The sequence below is a fragment of the Cucumis sativus genome, chromosome 7, assembly GCF_000004075.3.
Source record: "Cucumis sativus cultivar 9930 chromosome 7, Cucumber_9930_V3, whole genome shotgun sequence".
In the NCBI taxonomy this organism is placed as follows: Eukaryota; Viridiplantae; Streptophyta; class Magnoliopsida; order Cucurbitales; family Cucurbitaceae; genus Cucumis; species Cucumis sativus.
The window spans coordinates 20,729,634-20,747,382 of NC_026661.2; the positions used below are offsets into that span (position 1 = coordinate 20,729,634).

Consider the following 17,749-nt stretch of genomic DNA (forward strand, 5'->3'; position numbering starts at 1 on the left):
CTTGGAAGTAAACGTGGATGCTTCAGACTTTTAACTTTGGCTCTTGACCTTTGCCACTCGTTTTATATATTTTTATAAAAACTTCTCAATTTTATAATATTAAAAAAAATAAAAAGTCCATTTTCAATGTATTACTGAAGTAACAAAGAAAAGCAATGGAAAGAAAACAAATTTATATAAACAAGAGTCATGAAAATGTGATTAATGTTTTGTGTCACATTTTCAATAAATATTATTACCCGATTCTAACTTCTTTCTTTGTGGGGAAGACTAAAAGGTTTTATTCAAATCACAGCAAGTTGAATCTCCCATCAACTCTTTCATGAATCTTCACACTGTACCATTCCAGCACTGCACAACTCTTCCAAACCTTTCCTCAACCTCTCTGCAGCAGCTCGGCAATCGTCTTCCACAAGTCCTCCGAATGAGATCCGGATATTGCCTGGTGACCCACACGCAGATCCAGGGATCACAACTATCCCGTGTCGACGAGCGAGCCAAAGAACAACTTGATGATCATCAGCGAACTCGTCTGGGAGCTTGGCCCACAGATATATGGCACCCTCCCCTCCTTTTACAGCATCTAGTCCAAGAGGTGAGAGTGCTTGTAGAATGATATCTCTACACTTCACCAGGTCTTTTACTTGCTCAGTGACCCACTCTGGGCCTAGCTTCAGTGAGTTGAGAGCAAGATGCTGTGACAATATAGCAGCACAAATGGGAATGTTGTCTTGAACTTTTAGAAGTTGGTCTCCAAAGCCTTTAACTTCTGTAGGGTATGCTATCTGCTTGCATATTTCAATCGTCAGTTACGACAACACGTAAATAACGACAAACAGATACAAGAGAGAGAGACATAACTTACATATCCAATTCTCCATCCCATCATTCCATAGGCTTTTGAAAAGGAGAATATATTGACAATATGATTCCCTTCCACACAACAGTGTTTTAAGCCATCAAACATGAAGTACCTGCAACAACAAATTTCAACAACTCAAAAACTTATTGTTTTCCTTTGTCCTCCAATCCAAAACAAGTTTTAAAACCAACAATTTTCTGACAGAATTTATTTTAAATCTATTTATAAATCTGAATTGCCTTGTGGGTCAAGGTTCACACACACAAAATGTCTTATCATGAAATTGTAAGGAACTGCAAACTTTAATAAACTTACTCATAGGTATTATCCACAACAAGCCAAGATCCAGCCTGCTCGCAAATATTTGCTAATCTCTATGCAAGTCCATAAAAAAGTAGCAAAAAGTTGATTCAGGTAACAAATAAATGAGAAAAAAAAAGGAAAGGAAAATTTAAGGCATGTGAAAACATATTGACAGCAGGAGTAACAGGGAGACAAGAGTCGGAAACCTTAAGAAGAGGTTGCGGAATATAGGTACCAGATGGATTCCCAGGATTAACAACAGTAACGAGTTTAGGGGTCGGTTTGACTTCAGACAGTGTTTTCTCTAACCAGTCTGAAAATTGTAAAATGATAACAAGCTATGAGTCAAACTGCTGATAAATCGCCACAAAAGTATGCTTTAGAATATGATTATGTTAAAAGCGACACAAAGTAATGTCCTCGACAATAATAGATGATTCGTATGTAGAATCAAAACTAGTACATGGGCACATTTCACCAATAATTAGCAATTCATAGAACGGTGTAAATTCAAGTGAAGTGTTCCCCTCTATAGTTAATGACAACTTAAATATGTGATAGAAGATTATCAATTAACAGTAATGAGTGAATGATAAATATATTTATTTGTGTAAGCACATAAGACAGTTTTATTTGTGCAGAATTCTGATCAGGCAAGGACTATGGTCTTAATTCTCACATTCCAAATAGAAGAATGTTCTTTCTTCTAGAATTAGTTCTGAGCTATTTATAACTATACACATAACACTACATCAGCTAAAGACACTTTCTATAGAACTTTCATTTGCACAGAGCATCTAAAAAAGAATTAAAACTAACATCTACCAAGTCTACAGCTGAACTAAAGATCTCTTTTGTAATAATACTATAGATGTTTTAAACTTTTGCTGAAGCATATATGCAGAAGCTTGACTTTCTAGTTCCAGTCCTAAATTATACATCATAATAAGACCAGAAGTTGCTAGTAGTTTTTTCATCATTATATCCACATGTTTTTCTAAAATAATAAGAGCAATGAAAGAACAAAAGCAAGGATCATAATGGACGAGCTAAAGACATAATGCTTAAGGATTGAATAAAGTAACATGGCTATGTAAAATCAACCTGTAATACTAACCTGGATCAGGATGAAGTGTTTTTGGGTCACCGGGACCAACCAATATATTAGTGACACCAGTCATTTGAAAAGACATGTAGGCATTGAAGTAATACGGAGCAAACATAACCACGGAATCCCCAGCATCACACAATGTAAGAACAAGGTTAACGAATGCCTGCAGTAAAATCAGCACTACATTTTACCATAAGAAGAAAATCAACATAAGGAAGTGTTCCAAAACGAAAGCTGATAATATATGCAAGCAGATACTGCATTTGTGTTCGTTAACCGAGTTTTTCCTTTGTACTTCTAAGCCAATGAATGGTAGGATATTTAATAGATAAGTAATCTGCAACTTAAGCTGCCGATTCTTGCCAGTTTTGATTCATTATTATAAACAATTCCAATGATTTACACTGTCTGACCTGATTTGCACCGGCTGTAACCATCACAGAGGACTTGTACAGTTTATTTTCCTCATTCAACTGCAAAACAAAAAAACAATGATTTAGTAATTCCATGACTGTCTGGCTCCATAATATAAACAAGAACACAATTTCAGAGAGAGAACAATCCTGTCATGTTAAAGAATGAGAATTCAATATCTTACTTGTGCACCCTTCAAGAGGGTCTTTTGTACATCCTCGGATATCTCATTTATTCAATGAAATTGTTTCTTATCCAAAAAAATAAAGGAACAAGAAAGATCGATGTGAAATATAGACAAGAATCAATCATTTCAAGATTTCAGAAACCAAGCAAAATGATAAGTTGAGCAGAGCAATACAAAGAAAAATGACTTCGGGTAGCAAACTCGCAGATACAGGATATGATGCAGTCAAATAGAGAGCTATAAAAGACAAGGAGAATTTCAGTTATGTCATGCATTTCAGTTAACTGGGGAACCTAGACCCTATAACCTTGAACATATTACGAATGAGAGATGTGAAATTAATATCACTGTATGTTGTACTGGGGAACTGAAACGGACCAGGAGTCTACAATGGTGATCATTTTTACATAGCAAAAGAAATTTGAACCCTCTTCTGTATATTCCCTCTATAATATCACAAGGAAGTTAAGTATGTGACATTCATACATATCATGAGAACCATTGAAAATTTAAATAGATTGGAAGTAAATTTCTGCAAAGAGCTCAACAAAATATTCATCAAAAAGCAATTAACTGTTGTCAACTTTGTAAAAGTAGAAAGACTAATTAAAGAGACTAAATGACTTCGAGTGACCCAATAAACTGTTAAGTACTGGATTGTTGATTAATATATTCAGCATTCAGCACTTAATTCTCCTTCACTGGTACAATCTTCTTTGTATCCAATAAAAAATTTGCATCACCTCTTTTAGCATTAACATCAACTTTATTTTTTTTTTGATAAAAAGCATTAACATCAACTTCCAATGATGCACTCTGGGAAGATACCAACTACCAAAACCTTGAAATGATTCATCAACATTAACTAGAGCAGAGTCCAAATGCATATTCTCCCCCTGTAGAGAGAGTACAAAAATAAAGATAAAAATGTATATACCTTTCTTGTCAGCGCCTCTCTCAGCTCAGGTATACCTTCATCAGCCCCATAGCGACTGATTGAAGGCTCCCAAACAAGCTCTGCAGCCTTCTTCAATGCCTGTTGTGGAGGTTGCCAATAGACCACTCCCTGCAGCATGTTATAATAATGAGGAACTTTAAGTACCAGATAAACTCATAAAAGCAGCTAGAACTTGAAGATTGCACCTGTAAGAACCGTTAATTTGGGTTCAAAGACCATAACAGTGTAATAGTTCAGTTCAAAGCTTTTTATTCCAGCTTGATGGATAACTAAACTAAAGTCTTGTTTGGTAAACATTTGGTTTTTAAAAATTAAGCCTATAAGTATTCCGTCCACCTCTAGCTATCAACACTTCGTTATCTACCTTTTACAAATATTGTAAAAAACAAGGACAAGTTTTGAAAATTAAAAAGAAAAAAAAAAAGAGTAGTTCTTATGTTTTTCTTTTATGAATTTTATTAAGAATTCAACTCTTTTATGTAGGAAACATGAAAACCACTGTAGAGAAACATAATTTTCAAAAACTAAAAAACGAAAGAAAAAACACAAACAGGGGACTCAACTATTGCTCAAAAGCAGAAGAAACATGAGACAAAAGGAAAAAACGGAGAAATGCAGAGATTATTTATTTAATATAGAAGAAAAAGGAAACCTGTATCCGTTTCTACGAGAATAAAGTTTCCAGAAACCATTTTTAATGACCTTACCAAAAACACATTTTCGTTAAAGTTCACCCCTGTATCAAAATCTGCATCCAAAAACTTTCCAACCCCAATAAATAAAAAGAAGATTCTCCTTGTACAACACAAAAAAATAAATAAATAAATAAATAAAAATACATTATACATGGCCACTAGCACCATGGCAGCATTGAAAGACCAAAACACATCCTTTTAACTCGTTTTAAGAAACTCCCTCATTATCATAACTCATAACAAATAAAAAAAAAAAACAAAAAACAAAACCATGTAACAACTCTAACCTGAGCAAGTGACAAAACATTTTTACTTCCCCGGACTATTTCTTGAATCTGCAAAAGATTTCACCATCAATTATTCAATAAGAATCCATAACTCTAACCAAAAAGTAATAACGCATGCACATTAGACGAATCAACACCCGTGAAAAATGTCAATCCAAGCAGAATGACGCTACTAGTTATCATCCCAACTATCAATGGTTCGATTCCACAAACAATTGTTGAGCAAAAGAACATAGACACCAAAAGAGAAGTGGGATTGAAACAACAATCTGATTATAGAAAGACAAGGCTCGAATACCTTAACCATGATAGGCATCTCGGTTTCCAATGCCCTTCTTGCAAGTCTTCCATAGGAACCCATTTCCCAATTATCCTTCCCACACCAATCCCAAACAGCTTCAATCCCCCAAAAAAGACTCCTTGAGTTAAAAGTTACACTACTTTACCAACCGATCTCGAACCCCTAAAAACCCAGATTCTGAAGCTTTCCTAGAAACTTAAACAAATTTAAAAATTGATGATTAGCAGCCCTTTTTCCTCAAGACCCACCAACCCAAAATCGATTTTGGGGGAAAAGAAGACTGTTTTTAATATATGAAGGTATCGAGATAGGCACGCGTTGAAGGACGCCAATGTAGTAATAATAACAAATGATTCTCGTCAAAGATAAGGCAAAATAAAGCCAAATGACTTTTGATCTGCCTCCTTTTTATTCTGCTTTGGAGAGTGAAGTGGGGGACGTTTTTTGGCTACATTACACGCTACTACGAACTTTTGTGCGTTACTTTGACTTCTCTGGCTCGTTGGCTCACTGCCTTTGTCCGTTTTCACCTCAGAATATTGTTAAATTTCGTCCTCTAAGCTCAAGATTTTACACGCGCCAATTAGGAGAACCCCATGTGAAGAAAGATCCACTTCCACCGATGAGAATGAAAATCCAGTAAAATGAGAGAAAGGAGAAAAAACCCTTTTGGTTAAAATAATAAACCCACAAAAAGGAATTGCTATCCTCTTTCTACGTAACGAAACCATCCAAACCCAAGTTTTGTTGTGCTATTTTGACCATGGAAAGCTTGTTTTCCCCATTGGTTACTATGATAACTTTCCGAGAAATGAGAGAAATTTGGGCATTATAATATTGGGTTCCTTTTAAATTGCCAATTTCTTGGACAGCACAGACAAAAAGTTCTGCTTTGGCTGGCCGCTGGACCCAAACTGAAAAATGAAAACCTTTTTCTTTTTCTTTGTCAGTGTCTGAGAGATGACAAAGGAGTACTGGTATTCTCTTCTCGCCCTGCCTTCCTTGCATCCCTCACTTTGATAAATTCATGGAGCCGAAAATGGACCACTCATCTCTTTTTTCATCATTATGTTTTCTTTCACACTTTCTAAGAGAAGTATTCAAACCTCAAAGTACTAAGTACTAATCCTTTTGGTGTACACATTTTACATTCATTTTGAGCTAATTTTATGAACTTTTTTTGGGTTAAATCAGCCAAATTTTCATACTTGTGATTCACTTGTCAACTATCTCTTTTCAATTTCATTTTTGTTTAAGACAAATTTAGAGCTCCCTGTCAAGTTCAAGCCCATCAAGTAGTGAAAAGAGGCGTAGGAGAATGATTGTCTCGTAAGGACAAAGTTAGTGCCTCGAGATTTAGATTGTATATATCAAATGGAAAGTAATAAAGATACACTCAAACTAACACCATACATTCACAACAACTCTGACATTATTGACTGGGTACACATAACTCAAGGAAACCATCATAGATTGTTCTAGAAGTAAAAATATCAATAACCCTTACACCTAGACGTTGTAGGGGAAAACATATAAAAGAAAGCACAATTCTTAAGTAATCTTCCAAGTAGATCTCTAACCTTACTTCTTATGTGAATTTTGTACTTTTTATAGTAACTAAAGTGTGATAGGCTCACCACCACATTAATGTAGCTCGAAATAACTTGAGATAAAATTGGAAGACCCAAGTTAAAGGTCTGAAACATTAGTCAACGGGATGATTTAAAATTTTGAAAATTATTTATTTGGTAGTATACATTGACACCATCAATTATTTATTAAAAATATCAATTAGTCTTCTGAAAATATTAATTAATTAAGGACATTACTTGATGATTTAAAATCAATTAGTTTATATCAATTTCTTTTGAATATATAGAAGGCTTAGAAAATGAACATTAATCAATTAGTTAATTAACTCTTTACTCAACATAACTACACAAAGATTAATGAAGATATTTTTTATAACTATCATTTAGTAAAAAAAAAAAGAAAATAGAAGAAATTAAGACAACCATGAATTAGTGAGGATAGGTATAGTAACCCATGAAGATTGCATCCTACATTCTTATTTATGCTTTAGAAAAAGTTGAAATTTTTCATAATTCTCTTGCAAAATATTCTAATTTTATTTGGTTCCCTTCTAATAGTTTTGGTTATTTATATTATTTCATAGAAAAGTTGTTATTGAAAAGAAAGAAAAAATTAAAACCATTTTCATATATACAACAAAGACAAAATTATGGACTAATAAGAATTTAATAGGTCATTACTCTTCGTGGGTTTACTTTCTGAGTAGTGTTGATTATTACTAATAAGATTCTATCACAAATAAACGTTGTTGTGTTCGTAATTTAAAGTTAATATAGATTTTTTTAATCAAACTTTCGATTTTTATCCTGTTTAAAAGAATATTTTGTTAATAAATCCAATAACTTTTTGCCTAAAAGAAATGTATCCCAAACAAAACCAAAGCATTTAAAAAAAAGAAGAAGAAGAAGAAGAAGAGGAGGAGGAGGTTATACACCAACTATGTCCAAACTAAATCACCTCTAATGCATCTTTTTTGTGAAATTATATTAATTTCACACTAGAGATATGCTATGTAATTAATTAACTAAACACATGAGAGAGTACTTTTAATAATTATTTGAAAATAAAAATAGCAACATTCTTCAAGTTTAAACTAAATATTGCCTATACTTATCTAAGATAAAATTTAGTGAAATTAACACATTTTGCCAAGTTTAGGATATGTGAAGTGTTTATATTTAGAATCATTAGATTGTTATTATTATTATTTTAGATTTTGGGTATAGCAATGGATGTTGCTTTCAGGGCTAATATTTAGATTTATAAATTTTGAAGTTGATATAAATTTTGATATATTTGTATTTTATTTTCTTTTGCATTATGTTATATTTATTAATACTATAGACATAATTGCTATATTTGTAAATGTCTTTTAAATTTTAGTATCATCATTTTTTAAAAATTCAACTACATACACTTAATTATATATGTTATGTTTGAATTAAATATCAATTTCATATATTAAAATAAAAAAGAAAGACATTTCATTTCATTCAATGAATGAAATGAAAAAATCTACCAAAAAAGTGGGTTATGAGAAGGAATTTCGTTTAACAAAATAGAAAGACCATAAATTGTCTTAGACTTTTATGTATATTTATTGATAAAAGATTTGGTGAAGAGAATTGATGTTGGCAATATGCCAAACAACGATGCATCATGAAACAAATTTTCCCTCAACACCAAACAATAAACATACAAAGTACTTATCACGTCTCAAGTCAAAGGTGACCAAATAAACCTAATTGATTTGAACCAAGTAACCAAGCCAAGAATCAATATCCTTCTAATTTGAATGTCAGGACTAGCACTTCTGTAATGAAACAATGTCATATGCAACCAAAATAAACACTTATTGGTTTAGCTTAATAGGCCATTCTTGCCTAATGGTAAAGCCAACACGATGGTTTTACCCATCTAGATTTGGCAAAGCTAGGTGGAGATTACTCATTGGCTCATCTAGCCAAACCAAGTGTCTTGGTTGAACTTGCTGATGTGGCAGGATTCGATGTCCACAGGGAATAATATTTCGTATATTGAAGAACATTTCACTCAAAGCAAGAATCAATATTCCTCAAGAAACAACAATAGTTGAGATATAATTTGGGGTGTGTACAGAACATCATATCATGTATTAAGACACCAATCAATTTATTATAACACCATTACAATGCCCAAAATTCTGCCAAAAACTTAGCAAACTATGCATAAGGAGAGCAAAACAATGAGACAAAGTCTGGTAATAGAATTCATTAAGAACTTTCGAGTCTCAAAAACAGACGGGTCAAACTTTGGCCAAGTGAACCAAAGTACAAGATTAGCAGTAAATACATGAACGAAATCTTGGGTGGCAATTCTACATGGTCTTACAGACAAACCGTCCTTCTGTCAATGTATATTCAACGGTCAATCTCTGCCCGGCACGAGATCAATTCGGGAGGAACATGACCAAAGTCACAGAACTATAAACAGAAAGCTTCAAAAAAATGTAAGAGAAAGAATGTTAATGGGAAAGGGTAAGGATTAACATTAGACCTCAAGCTTAAACATGTAGAGTTAATGACAAAAATTTACTCCAGGGAGAATCTCTAACTTCTATATCAAGTATATATTGTTGGCAATTTGTGGATGGTTGGCCTTCATATAACACGTGGTTCAGAATAGCGTATCAAGTAATTTTGGGGAAGACAAAGTTGCAACGGCTTTGAACTGTTAATGGGACAACAGTTCGTGAGAAAACATGTACATATCAAAGTAACAACATAAGGTTTCATAGGCTTATTCTATTACTCATTTACCTTCTCTTGCCGATACTTGACGCGAATCGAACTAAGAGGGCAACCGTTGGTGTTCAACTGTAAATCTTGTAAAGCAACAACAGTTTGTTTCAGATCTGATGCTTTGTATGAGGTATAATATTCCAGTGTTGAATTCTGTCAGAAAGAGAATGAAATTAACAAGTCTGGTAAGGAATTTAGGACTACATGAATAAGAAGGATAAGCGGCAGAAAAATGATACCCATGGGTGACTTGACTGATCCAACGTCCATTTGGATAGAAATACAGCTGATGCAGCTATAACTGATGGAAGAAAATTCAAGAAACCATAGTCAACTAGTGTTAATTCGGCTAGATAGTTGGCGAGGCACTCGAGTTCAAGACTTGGGGTCTGCAAATCAATGGAAGTCAAGAAATATAAGCTTTGTGTACGAGACAGAGAAAGCAAGGAAGCTCCTAAAATTATCGGGCAATGCATTACAATTACAATTACAACCACCTCACTGTTACCTTATATGTCGTTTGTGCAGCTCGAACATATCTCCTGGAAACCAAAAACATGCACAGATAAGAACACTGAGCTATACACAAAAAGTTATATATGAACTGCCTTGCTTGTGTAGCTCGTCTACCTGAGGAAAGATTTTGCAGTTGGTGCAGAAAGTTGAAAGCCCATGTGCTTCAATATTTGACCTTCCATATTCAATACCTAAAGCATCACCAAGAAAACTTTTAAATGGCAGAGAACAAAAGGAGAAATCTGCTATTGTAATATAGTCACCCTCTTAAACAATTCCAAACCTGAAATTACCAGGTTTTTAGAGGAAAACAACGTAATATATTGCCCTACTGTTTTTATGTTCCATTCTACAAATGAAAACAATTATCTGGTGGGGCATGCCCATGAGACTAGGAAACTCCAGTCTAGAACTTGTTCGTTGTTTGTGGCAAATCACACTAACAAAACATTCTCGATCTCATATGTTCTTTTTCAAAGAGAAGTAAACACCTAACACCCTGTATTATTAAACAAGTTTTTTTTTGCTTAAAAAATGTTTTATTTCATTCCTTTCATTATTGTCCTTTCTTTTCTCCAGGACAGCCATTCGACCACTCATCAAACAATGATTAACATCAATTCATCTTATATACCATCCACTGTTCTGTATGGCAAATATGTCATACCTCCTCTTTTGTGTAGGTGCTGTCAGTGATGAAACAAAAGTCTTCAACACGTGGTGCACAAATTTCTTCATACTTCCTGGAGGGCACAAGGACCACCGGTGTTACTTCCTTCATATTCAAACTAATATAGGACAACTGATCTTTTTGGATGAGCTTTTGCGCTCTCATACTAAATAATATTTGCAAAATACTTGTTATGAAGACATTAAATTTGTTCACTTTAATATCATCAATAATTGCGGAATAAATGGGTTTATCACTTTGCGTAGAACACTATTTAGACTTTTGGATGAAATACATAGACAACTATTCTCTTGATGTGAGAAACTTACGAGGCAATTAACATGCAAGAGATACCCAACAATTGAAGCTTTTGTCTCTCGATGTAATTTTGGGAGAGAAACCAATCGATGAAAAAAACAGTTAGGTAGAGTGTATCTGGTACTAACTTGTATTCCTCAGATACCTGAAACAAAGAATTCGTGGATCAGCCATTGCATAATTGAGCTTCTGCTTCAAAATGAAAGCTCGTGGAACTTCTTTTCTTTCAAGGTATAAGTTCGTTAAAATTTAAGAAATTTGGAAGAACCAGGAGATATCAGAAACATAAGTATCATCCAAACAGCTCCATGAAATCAAGAATTCACCTAAAATTTCCTTTTCCAAACAAAATAAAGAGAAAAAAATGTATTATTTAAGAAGCTTTAATGAAGCAACACTAACCTCTACAAGCCAATCAACCAATATACCCCGCATGCTTTGGGTAATATCAGTCTGCACTGTTTCCATGAAACTGGGACGTGGTCTTCTGGTTAGCTGTAGAGAGGAAAATTCAATCAGTTAGATAATAAATTTTTTTAATTAAATCTTAAAAGTGGTAACTGAGTTGTATATGGCCTAACACCAATACTACACTCCAAATACATTCAGGTTTCTCAAATATATGGCAAAAACTTTCAGATCCTAAGGTGCAAAAGGGAAGATTGCATCATCCTAGAAAAACGATTACGAGTAAAAGGTAGAATAAAAAGAAGGGTGTTCGTCATTTCAAACAGATTGCTTTGTAGGGTTGACTATGTGAATTGAAGAAATCAGTGTGGGATCTTAATGCTCCATCCATTTCATGTCAGGAAACAAAATACTTCAATTATTTAAAACATCCAACCTTAGTAGTTAGTACTTTAGGACATTGTCCTTTTTAGATAAGAAATCAAACTTTCATTAAACATTGAAAAAGTGCACAATAACATAAAGCCTGATGAACAGACCCCCACAAGGAGAGTCCTTTTGATTGTTTGCATCCATCAGAAGTTATTGTTTAGTAATGTTTTCACATCTCATAATGCTAAAAGCCTAAAACAGAAAAAGTTAAGTAGTAACATCCATATGATTAAATCTTTTTTCACAGAACACATAAATCCAAATAATCCGATAGAGAAATGCGTAGGACTAAATGGTTCATGCTCACATTTCTTATTTGGATTCCAACTTGTAGGAACCCCTTACGATAAAAATATATAATCACATTTTGTTGAATAAATATTGCTTCCTTGTATTGTCAATTGTAAAAGTGCAATATCCCTTGTGTTCCTCCATTTATACACAACGACCATGAGTTAAAATGCCATATGAAGAGCAGAAAAGAAAGTTGATAAAAGAACAGAATCACATCACATACCTCAGCAACACGTAAATTGTTATAGATTTCCTGGGCATAGACGGTGCACAGCTGAGCATCTCTGTCATTACAATCAATGTCTGTAATGTCCAGGTTGCTTCTAGTCCCCAGAAGCAACCCTTTCTCTGTTATTTCCATTTCCAACAAATATTTTGTCAGCAGTTTATATGTTGGGATGTGACAACACTATCCAGTATCCAAACTTGAAATTAAGAATTTCAATGTAATTTATTTATCTTATGAGACATGGCTTCTATAATTGATTCAAACATTGTTTCAGATGTTACCTAAAAGCTCAAGCACCAGCATTCTTATTAGCATTACCAACACCAACTTCATCATATGAAACATGGCTTCTAAAAGCATAAAAATCAATATGGTTTTTGAAGAGTAAAACCAAGTTTGTTGTATTGTATGGTCACCTTAAGCACGCCAAACTAATTAATTTCCTTCTAAATTTATAAAAAAAAAATGCAATCATATTACAACTTTAATCAGTTTATTTGTAGTGCTTTGTATCTAGTGAAATGCATTTAAGTCGTATTTTGAAATAAGTGAAAGTAGAAAATGACTGTGAAAAGATAGTAGCACAAGTAAAAAGTTGAATTATCCCTTTTCCTTCTTCTTCAGAGACTTATGAATGTGTTCTGGTTTAGAGAACAAAATTTAGGAATCATTACCTTTATTTTGAAAATTTTGAGACTCTGAATGACTCTGAGACCTCCAATTATCATCCCGAAAATCACTTGTGACCTCTTCCTTTACACCCTCTACTCGATGATGTGTCTTGTGGTCTTCAGAATTACTTGAAAGCTCAACTTTCAACTTAGCTTTTGACTTGACATTTGCTTGTACACCTTCTGTTCTAAGATCTAGAGGCTTGGAGTAAGCGGCACCAACTGATGAAGCTCCTTTGTTTTTAGGACCTAGAGAAACCTTGGAGTTAACTACACCAACTGATGAGGCTCCTTTGGACTTCTTGAGATAATTTCTGATTGTTGTCTTCCTACTATTGGGCTGTTGAAAAGGAAAAAAAAAAGGTAAGTTCCAGTACCACAAAGCTGCATTAACTTTGCAAGACATTTGTCTATTATCAGCAACGCAAGTTAAAATCTAGTATAAGAGAATGGCCATACAAATGCATGAGGCAATTTTCAAATACAACAGTGGCCCATAAGACATAGGAAAGAAATTCGAAGAAACTATACTGGTCCAAAGACATGGAAAGATTACTATAAGGCTCACAGAGATCCAAAACCAAATATTATGGATAAAGAAAGCCCGTTCACCTCAATTTTAGCTGCATTGAAACAATTTGAGTACGAAGGTTCACAGCCTATATTGCTGACATCCTGAAGTACAGCCCTCCTTTTACATGGTCGAGACGATTTAGCAATAGAATTGCAGCTATTTTCTTCAGAAGCGGCTCTTTTCAGATTAGCTCGGGCAACCCGTCTCTCATGTTGATATGCAGGAACTTTTGGAGGCAGCTGCGCTGATGCAGTAAATGCAGCAGCCCGAGCACGTGTAATTCTACCATGGAATTCTCCAATATTAGCCCTGGTATGATTTTCTTCTTTTCTCATATTTGAAGGTCTCAAAAAAGATTAAATCATCCAAATGCATCTGAGTAAAACCTGCGGTAAAATGAACAGCTCTCAAGAAGTGATCTTAACAAGTTAACTGTTTACTTGTTGAGCTTTCACGATCATTGCATTTAAACAGAAAGGTCTTACAGATGTGATGAGATAAAAAAAAACATAGCGGAGTTCCACAGAACAAATACCCTTCAACGTTTAAAATTCTAATAAAAAAGAAATAGGGTAGCTGCAAATTTCAAGTGAACTGTTTGATTAAAATAGTCAACAGTTTTCACATATGGCAAACTATCAGAAATCCAGTACTTCACCGTAGCTATGATTGAATTTACATTGGTACAATACTGGATGACAGATAATAGATTGCAGGTTTAACCAATCTAAAAGGTTAATAGATCCAATACGAGCTTCTAACATCTTGCAATTCTTGAAACGCCAAAACGTATTAAACCTAAACGGACATATTGTGACAACATAACTCTAATTACACTATCCCTAGAAGTACCTCCACCACGCTCATCGACAATGGAATGACCAATCTTAGATTAGAAAATTGAGCAGCTTAGAAAACCGATTGGCATTCTTTCAAGAGAATATGATGAAAAAAACGGATTTCCAAGCTTCTTACCAGTAAAAATAAATAAATTCATAAAGAAAATTTGAAGATAAAAGTAACAAGTAACTAAGTTGCTGGTCTCCAAGAATGCAGAAGAAAAAGAGGGGAAATCAAAGGATCTACACAATGTGTACCAAATCCAAGTTTCAGTAGTGTAATTCTCATTCTTGCATTATATCCAAATTATCAGAATCCCCATATCCTTATAACACAGTATTTTAAAAAAATAATTCAAACCCAAATTCCACTTCTTTCTCCAAAATTCCCACAATCATCAAAACACCCAGTTCCATAAACAAAAAAAAACCATCATTCCAACACATCAAATCCATCCCCCAAATCTTCAAGAACATCAACTCCACTCCACTCCACTCCACTCCGCCCTAATCCACATCCATCAAACAATCACAAAATCAAAAAAGATGCAGACAAGAAATAAACCTGAATCTATCTTCCAAGCTCCAAGACCTCCATTGGAGCTCGAGATGAAGATCGAAAAAAGCTGAATCAATACAAGAATAAAAAAAAAAAAAAAAAGACAGTGTAGTGTGGGTGAGTAAAGTTGGAATGAGGGAGTGAGCGGGATGAAATGGAAATTTGAAACACAGAATAAGGGCAAAAAAAAAAAAAAAAAAAAAAAGAGTGATTCAAAAGAACAAAATTAAAAAGAAAAAGAAAAAGGGTAAAGAAATAAAGAAATAAAGAAATAAATAAATAAAACAGTTATTAATAATAATATTAAATGAATAATCGTGTTTTAATTGCGTTTGCTGTTTTGACCAAAAAAGTGAAAAGGACACTTCGTGGACTCGAAGCTGTCAGCTCTTCAATTCTTATTATATTATCACCTTACGCTAACCTCAATTTTCCACCTCCCTTTTTACCTTCTTACCCTCTTCTTTTCAAATTCCTTTCCCCACTTTCCACCTAACAAAACCCTACTTTCGTATTTTCTCTCCTCAGGTTAATTTTTGTTACGTGATACAATGCTCCAATCCTCTACTTCTCACTTTCTTTATATTTTAAATTCATCCACTTTTAATTTGCCACGTATTAGATTTTTATACTAAAGCCTCCTTATTCGCAAACACTTTCGAGTCTACGTAGTTTCTCCTACACCCCGTCTTTCCTTTTTCTTTTTCTTTCTTAATGGCTTTGAGATAAATTCTTGTTCTTTAATTTCTTTTTTGTGTTAATATGTTTTGTTAGTTTAGTTCCACCAATTTGGGGAGAAATTAGTGGCTAATGACAATTTATTCTTTTTCCAATTTACAATATTTTACTGCTTATGTATAGCTGTTTAATTTTTATAAAAAATTAAAGTTTTTTTAAAAAACTATTTTTACACCTTTTTTTAAAAATTTGAAATTTGAAATATATGTAAAGTTGAAATGGTTTATTTTGTGAAAATTTTGTCCTAAACTTTTGTGCTTACCTATCAATTATTGTATGTAAGTAAATAATTTTAATCAAAATTAATTTAGTTATTAATCAACTCAACTCATGAGTGCACATATTAAAATAATTTAAAATTTAGTTATATTTTACTATAATTTTTCTAAAATGTAATCTTAAAATTTAAATTTAAAGTATTTATTTTGAAACCAATAACATCAAAATAGCATAATCTATCTTTTATTATAAAATTTATAGTTTTCTCTTATTAATCTATAAGGTAAGATCACAAAAACTATATATAATTTTTGGATAAAAATACCATTGAATGCATTAGACGGTCTATTTAAAAACAACAATAAATAGGTAAACACGTGAATAGGAAAGCATCTCATGACCACTCCATTTCCTCCGGCTATTACTTATGATTTTAACTAAGTTTCAAAATATGATGTAGGATGGAAATAGTGACACTTCGGTTGTATGAAAATATAAATATGGAACGAAGTTTTTTGGAAAAATGATGAAATTTGTTATAATTAATTAATAAAACTTTTGCTATAACTCAATTTGACTATAACTTATCATTTTTAATCACAAATTCTATAAAGTAAGACAATATTTAGACGTCCACGTAAATTTTAAAAACAAATAGAACAGTAAACCACAAAGTAATATAAAGTTCAAGAATATTTTAAGGTAAAAGGATGTGAATAATTTTAAGAATTGAATTATGTCAAAAAAGAAAATTGTATGTTGTGTTTGGGATACTTGATTTGAAGCATAGATTTTAGTTCTTGTTATAATGGTTTATGTGTAAATTATTTTAATTCAATAAGATAATAGTAAACTCAGTTACAAGTAATAAAAGAATGATAAAGATAAAAGGAGTAAAAACTACATAGAGCAAAAACCATAGCAAATAAAAGGTTTCAAAGTTGTAATTATTGTAACTAATTAAAAAACTTTTATTTAGTATTTACTATACCAATCCGTCAATTATAGTTTAATTTTTGTGAGTTTTTGCAAAATAATTTACTTTAAAAACAAAAGTTTGAGATGAAATATAAAGCTAAAAATTAAGGAGAAAAAAGTTGTACATAGCCAACCTGAACTTAGCTCAACTAGCTGATCGTGTGTAAAATTATAGAATTATAATCTAAAATTAAAAAATTTGAACACACTCATTGCAGTTAGTTAAAAAATCGATTTTTTTTTTTAAATATTGAAATTTCTCAAAACAAAAAAAAAAACGAAAGTTCTCCTATTAGAATTTGAAATCCATCAAAATCTTGAAAATTCCATCATATTTATATGTATTTTATCAAATCTTTCTATCCTAATTTGATAAATTTATTGGTTTTTTTTTTAAAGAAAATTTTGTATGGTTGAAAATTAGAGATATGTTTGCTCAAAAATATAAAATATCATGTCTTTTCCAATCTATTTGATATTATTCTAAGTATCTAATATTTTAATAAATCTTAAATATTCCATGGAAGTTCATTTTTATTAAAATTGATTAAATTATTACAATTATTTATCTTCATATATTATACACTTTTTAAGTTTATAGTAAAAATACTATAAGATCATGAAAAAAAATCAACATATCAACTCTAGGTAGTAACTAGAATAATAGTATAAACTAAATTTAAGATTTAATTATTTGTAAAAACTTCAAAAGAATATTTTAAATAAATCACAAACGTATCAACTTACATTTAATACGATGAGGCCCGCATTACCCAATACAATTAGTAGATTGGACCCTTGAGTGGTAGCTAT

At 32.6% G+C, this 17,749-nt stretch overlaps 2 protein-coding genes across 2 annotated transcripts; both read right to left on the reverse strand.

Annotated features, from left to right (window-relative positions):
- Positions 1–140: 140 nt before the first annotated feature.
- LOC101221824 (aromatic aminotransferase ISS1) lies at positions 141–5,823 on the reverse strand. Its single transcript, XM_031888621.1, has 9 exons — positions 5,116–5,823; positions 4,818–4,865; positions 3,815–3,943; positions 2,690–2,749; positions 2,283–2,439; positions 1,372–1,478; positions 1,178–1,236; positions 866–974; positions 141–785 (listed from the first exon to the last, which is right to left on the reverse strand). Exons 1-9 carry the CDS (start codon positions 5,176–5,178, stop codon positions 321–323), a joined length of 1,197 nt encoding a protein of 398 aa, XP_031744481.1. The 5' UTR covers positions 5,179–5,823; the 3' UTR covers positions 141–320.
- Positions 5,824–8,891: 3,068 nt separating this feature from the next.
- Positions 8,892–15,170, reverse strand: LOC101222299 (cyclin-A2-4). Its single transcript, XM_004135779.3, has 12 exons — positions 15,008–15,170; positions 13,642–13,989; positions 13,033–13,369; positions 12,353–12,477; positions 11,398–11,490; positions 11,007–11,140; positions 10,675–10,750; positions 10,122–10,198; positions 10,000–10,033; positions 9,731–9,880; positions 9,510–9,644; positions 8,892–9,420 (listed from the first exon to the last, which is right to left on the reverse strand). The coding sequence occupies exons 2-12, from the start codon at positions 13,936–13,938 to the stop codon at positions 9,367–9,369; spliced, it is 1,512 nt and encodes a 503-aa protein (XP_004135827.1). The 5' UTR covers positions 13,939–13,989; positions 15,008–15,170; the 3' UTR covers positions 8,892–9,366.
- Positions 15,171–17,749: the final 2,579 nt, after the last annotated feature.

Excerpts from the sequence above, each read along its gene's own strand:
- LOC101221824 (XM_031888621.1), bottom strand. The coding sequence starts at position 5,178 with ATGGGTTCCTATGGAAGACTTGCAAGAAGGGCATTGGAAACCGAGATG. Across the intron at positions 3,944-4,817 it reads ATGTTTTGTCACTTGCTCAG|GGAGTGGTCTATTGGCAACC; the intron begins GTTAGAGTTGTT and ends AACATGCTGCAG. Across the intron at positions 1,237-1,371 it reads TTCCGCAACCTCTTCTTAAG|AGATTAGCAAATATTTGCGA; the intron begins GTTTCCGACTCT and ends GGACTTGCATAG.
- LOC101222299 (XM_004135779.3), bottom strand. The coding sequence starts at position 13,938 with ATGAGAAAAGAAGAAAATCATACCAGGGCTAATATTGGAGAATTCCAT. Across the intron at positions 10,034-10,121 it reads ACTGCAAAATCTTTCCTCAG|GAGATATGTTCGAGCTGCAC; the intron begins GTAGACGAGCTA and ends TTTGGTTTCCAG. Across the intron at positions 9,421-9,509 it reads TCAAGTATCGGCAAGAGAAG|TTCAAAGCCGTTGCAACTTT; the intron begins GTAAATGAGTAA and ends TCCCATTAACAG.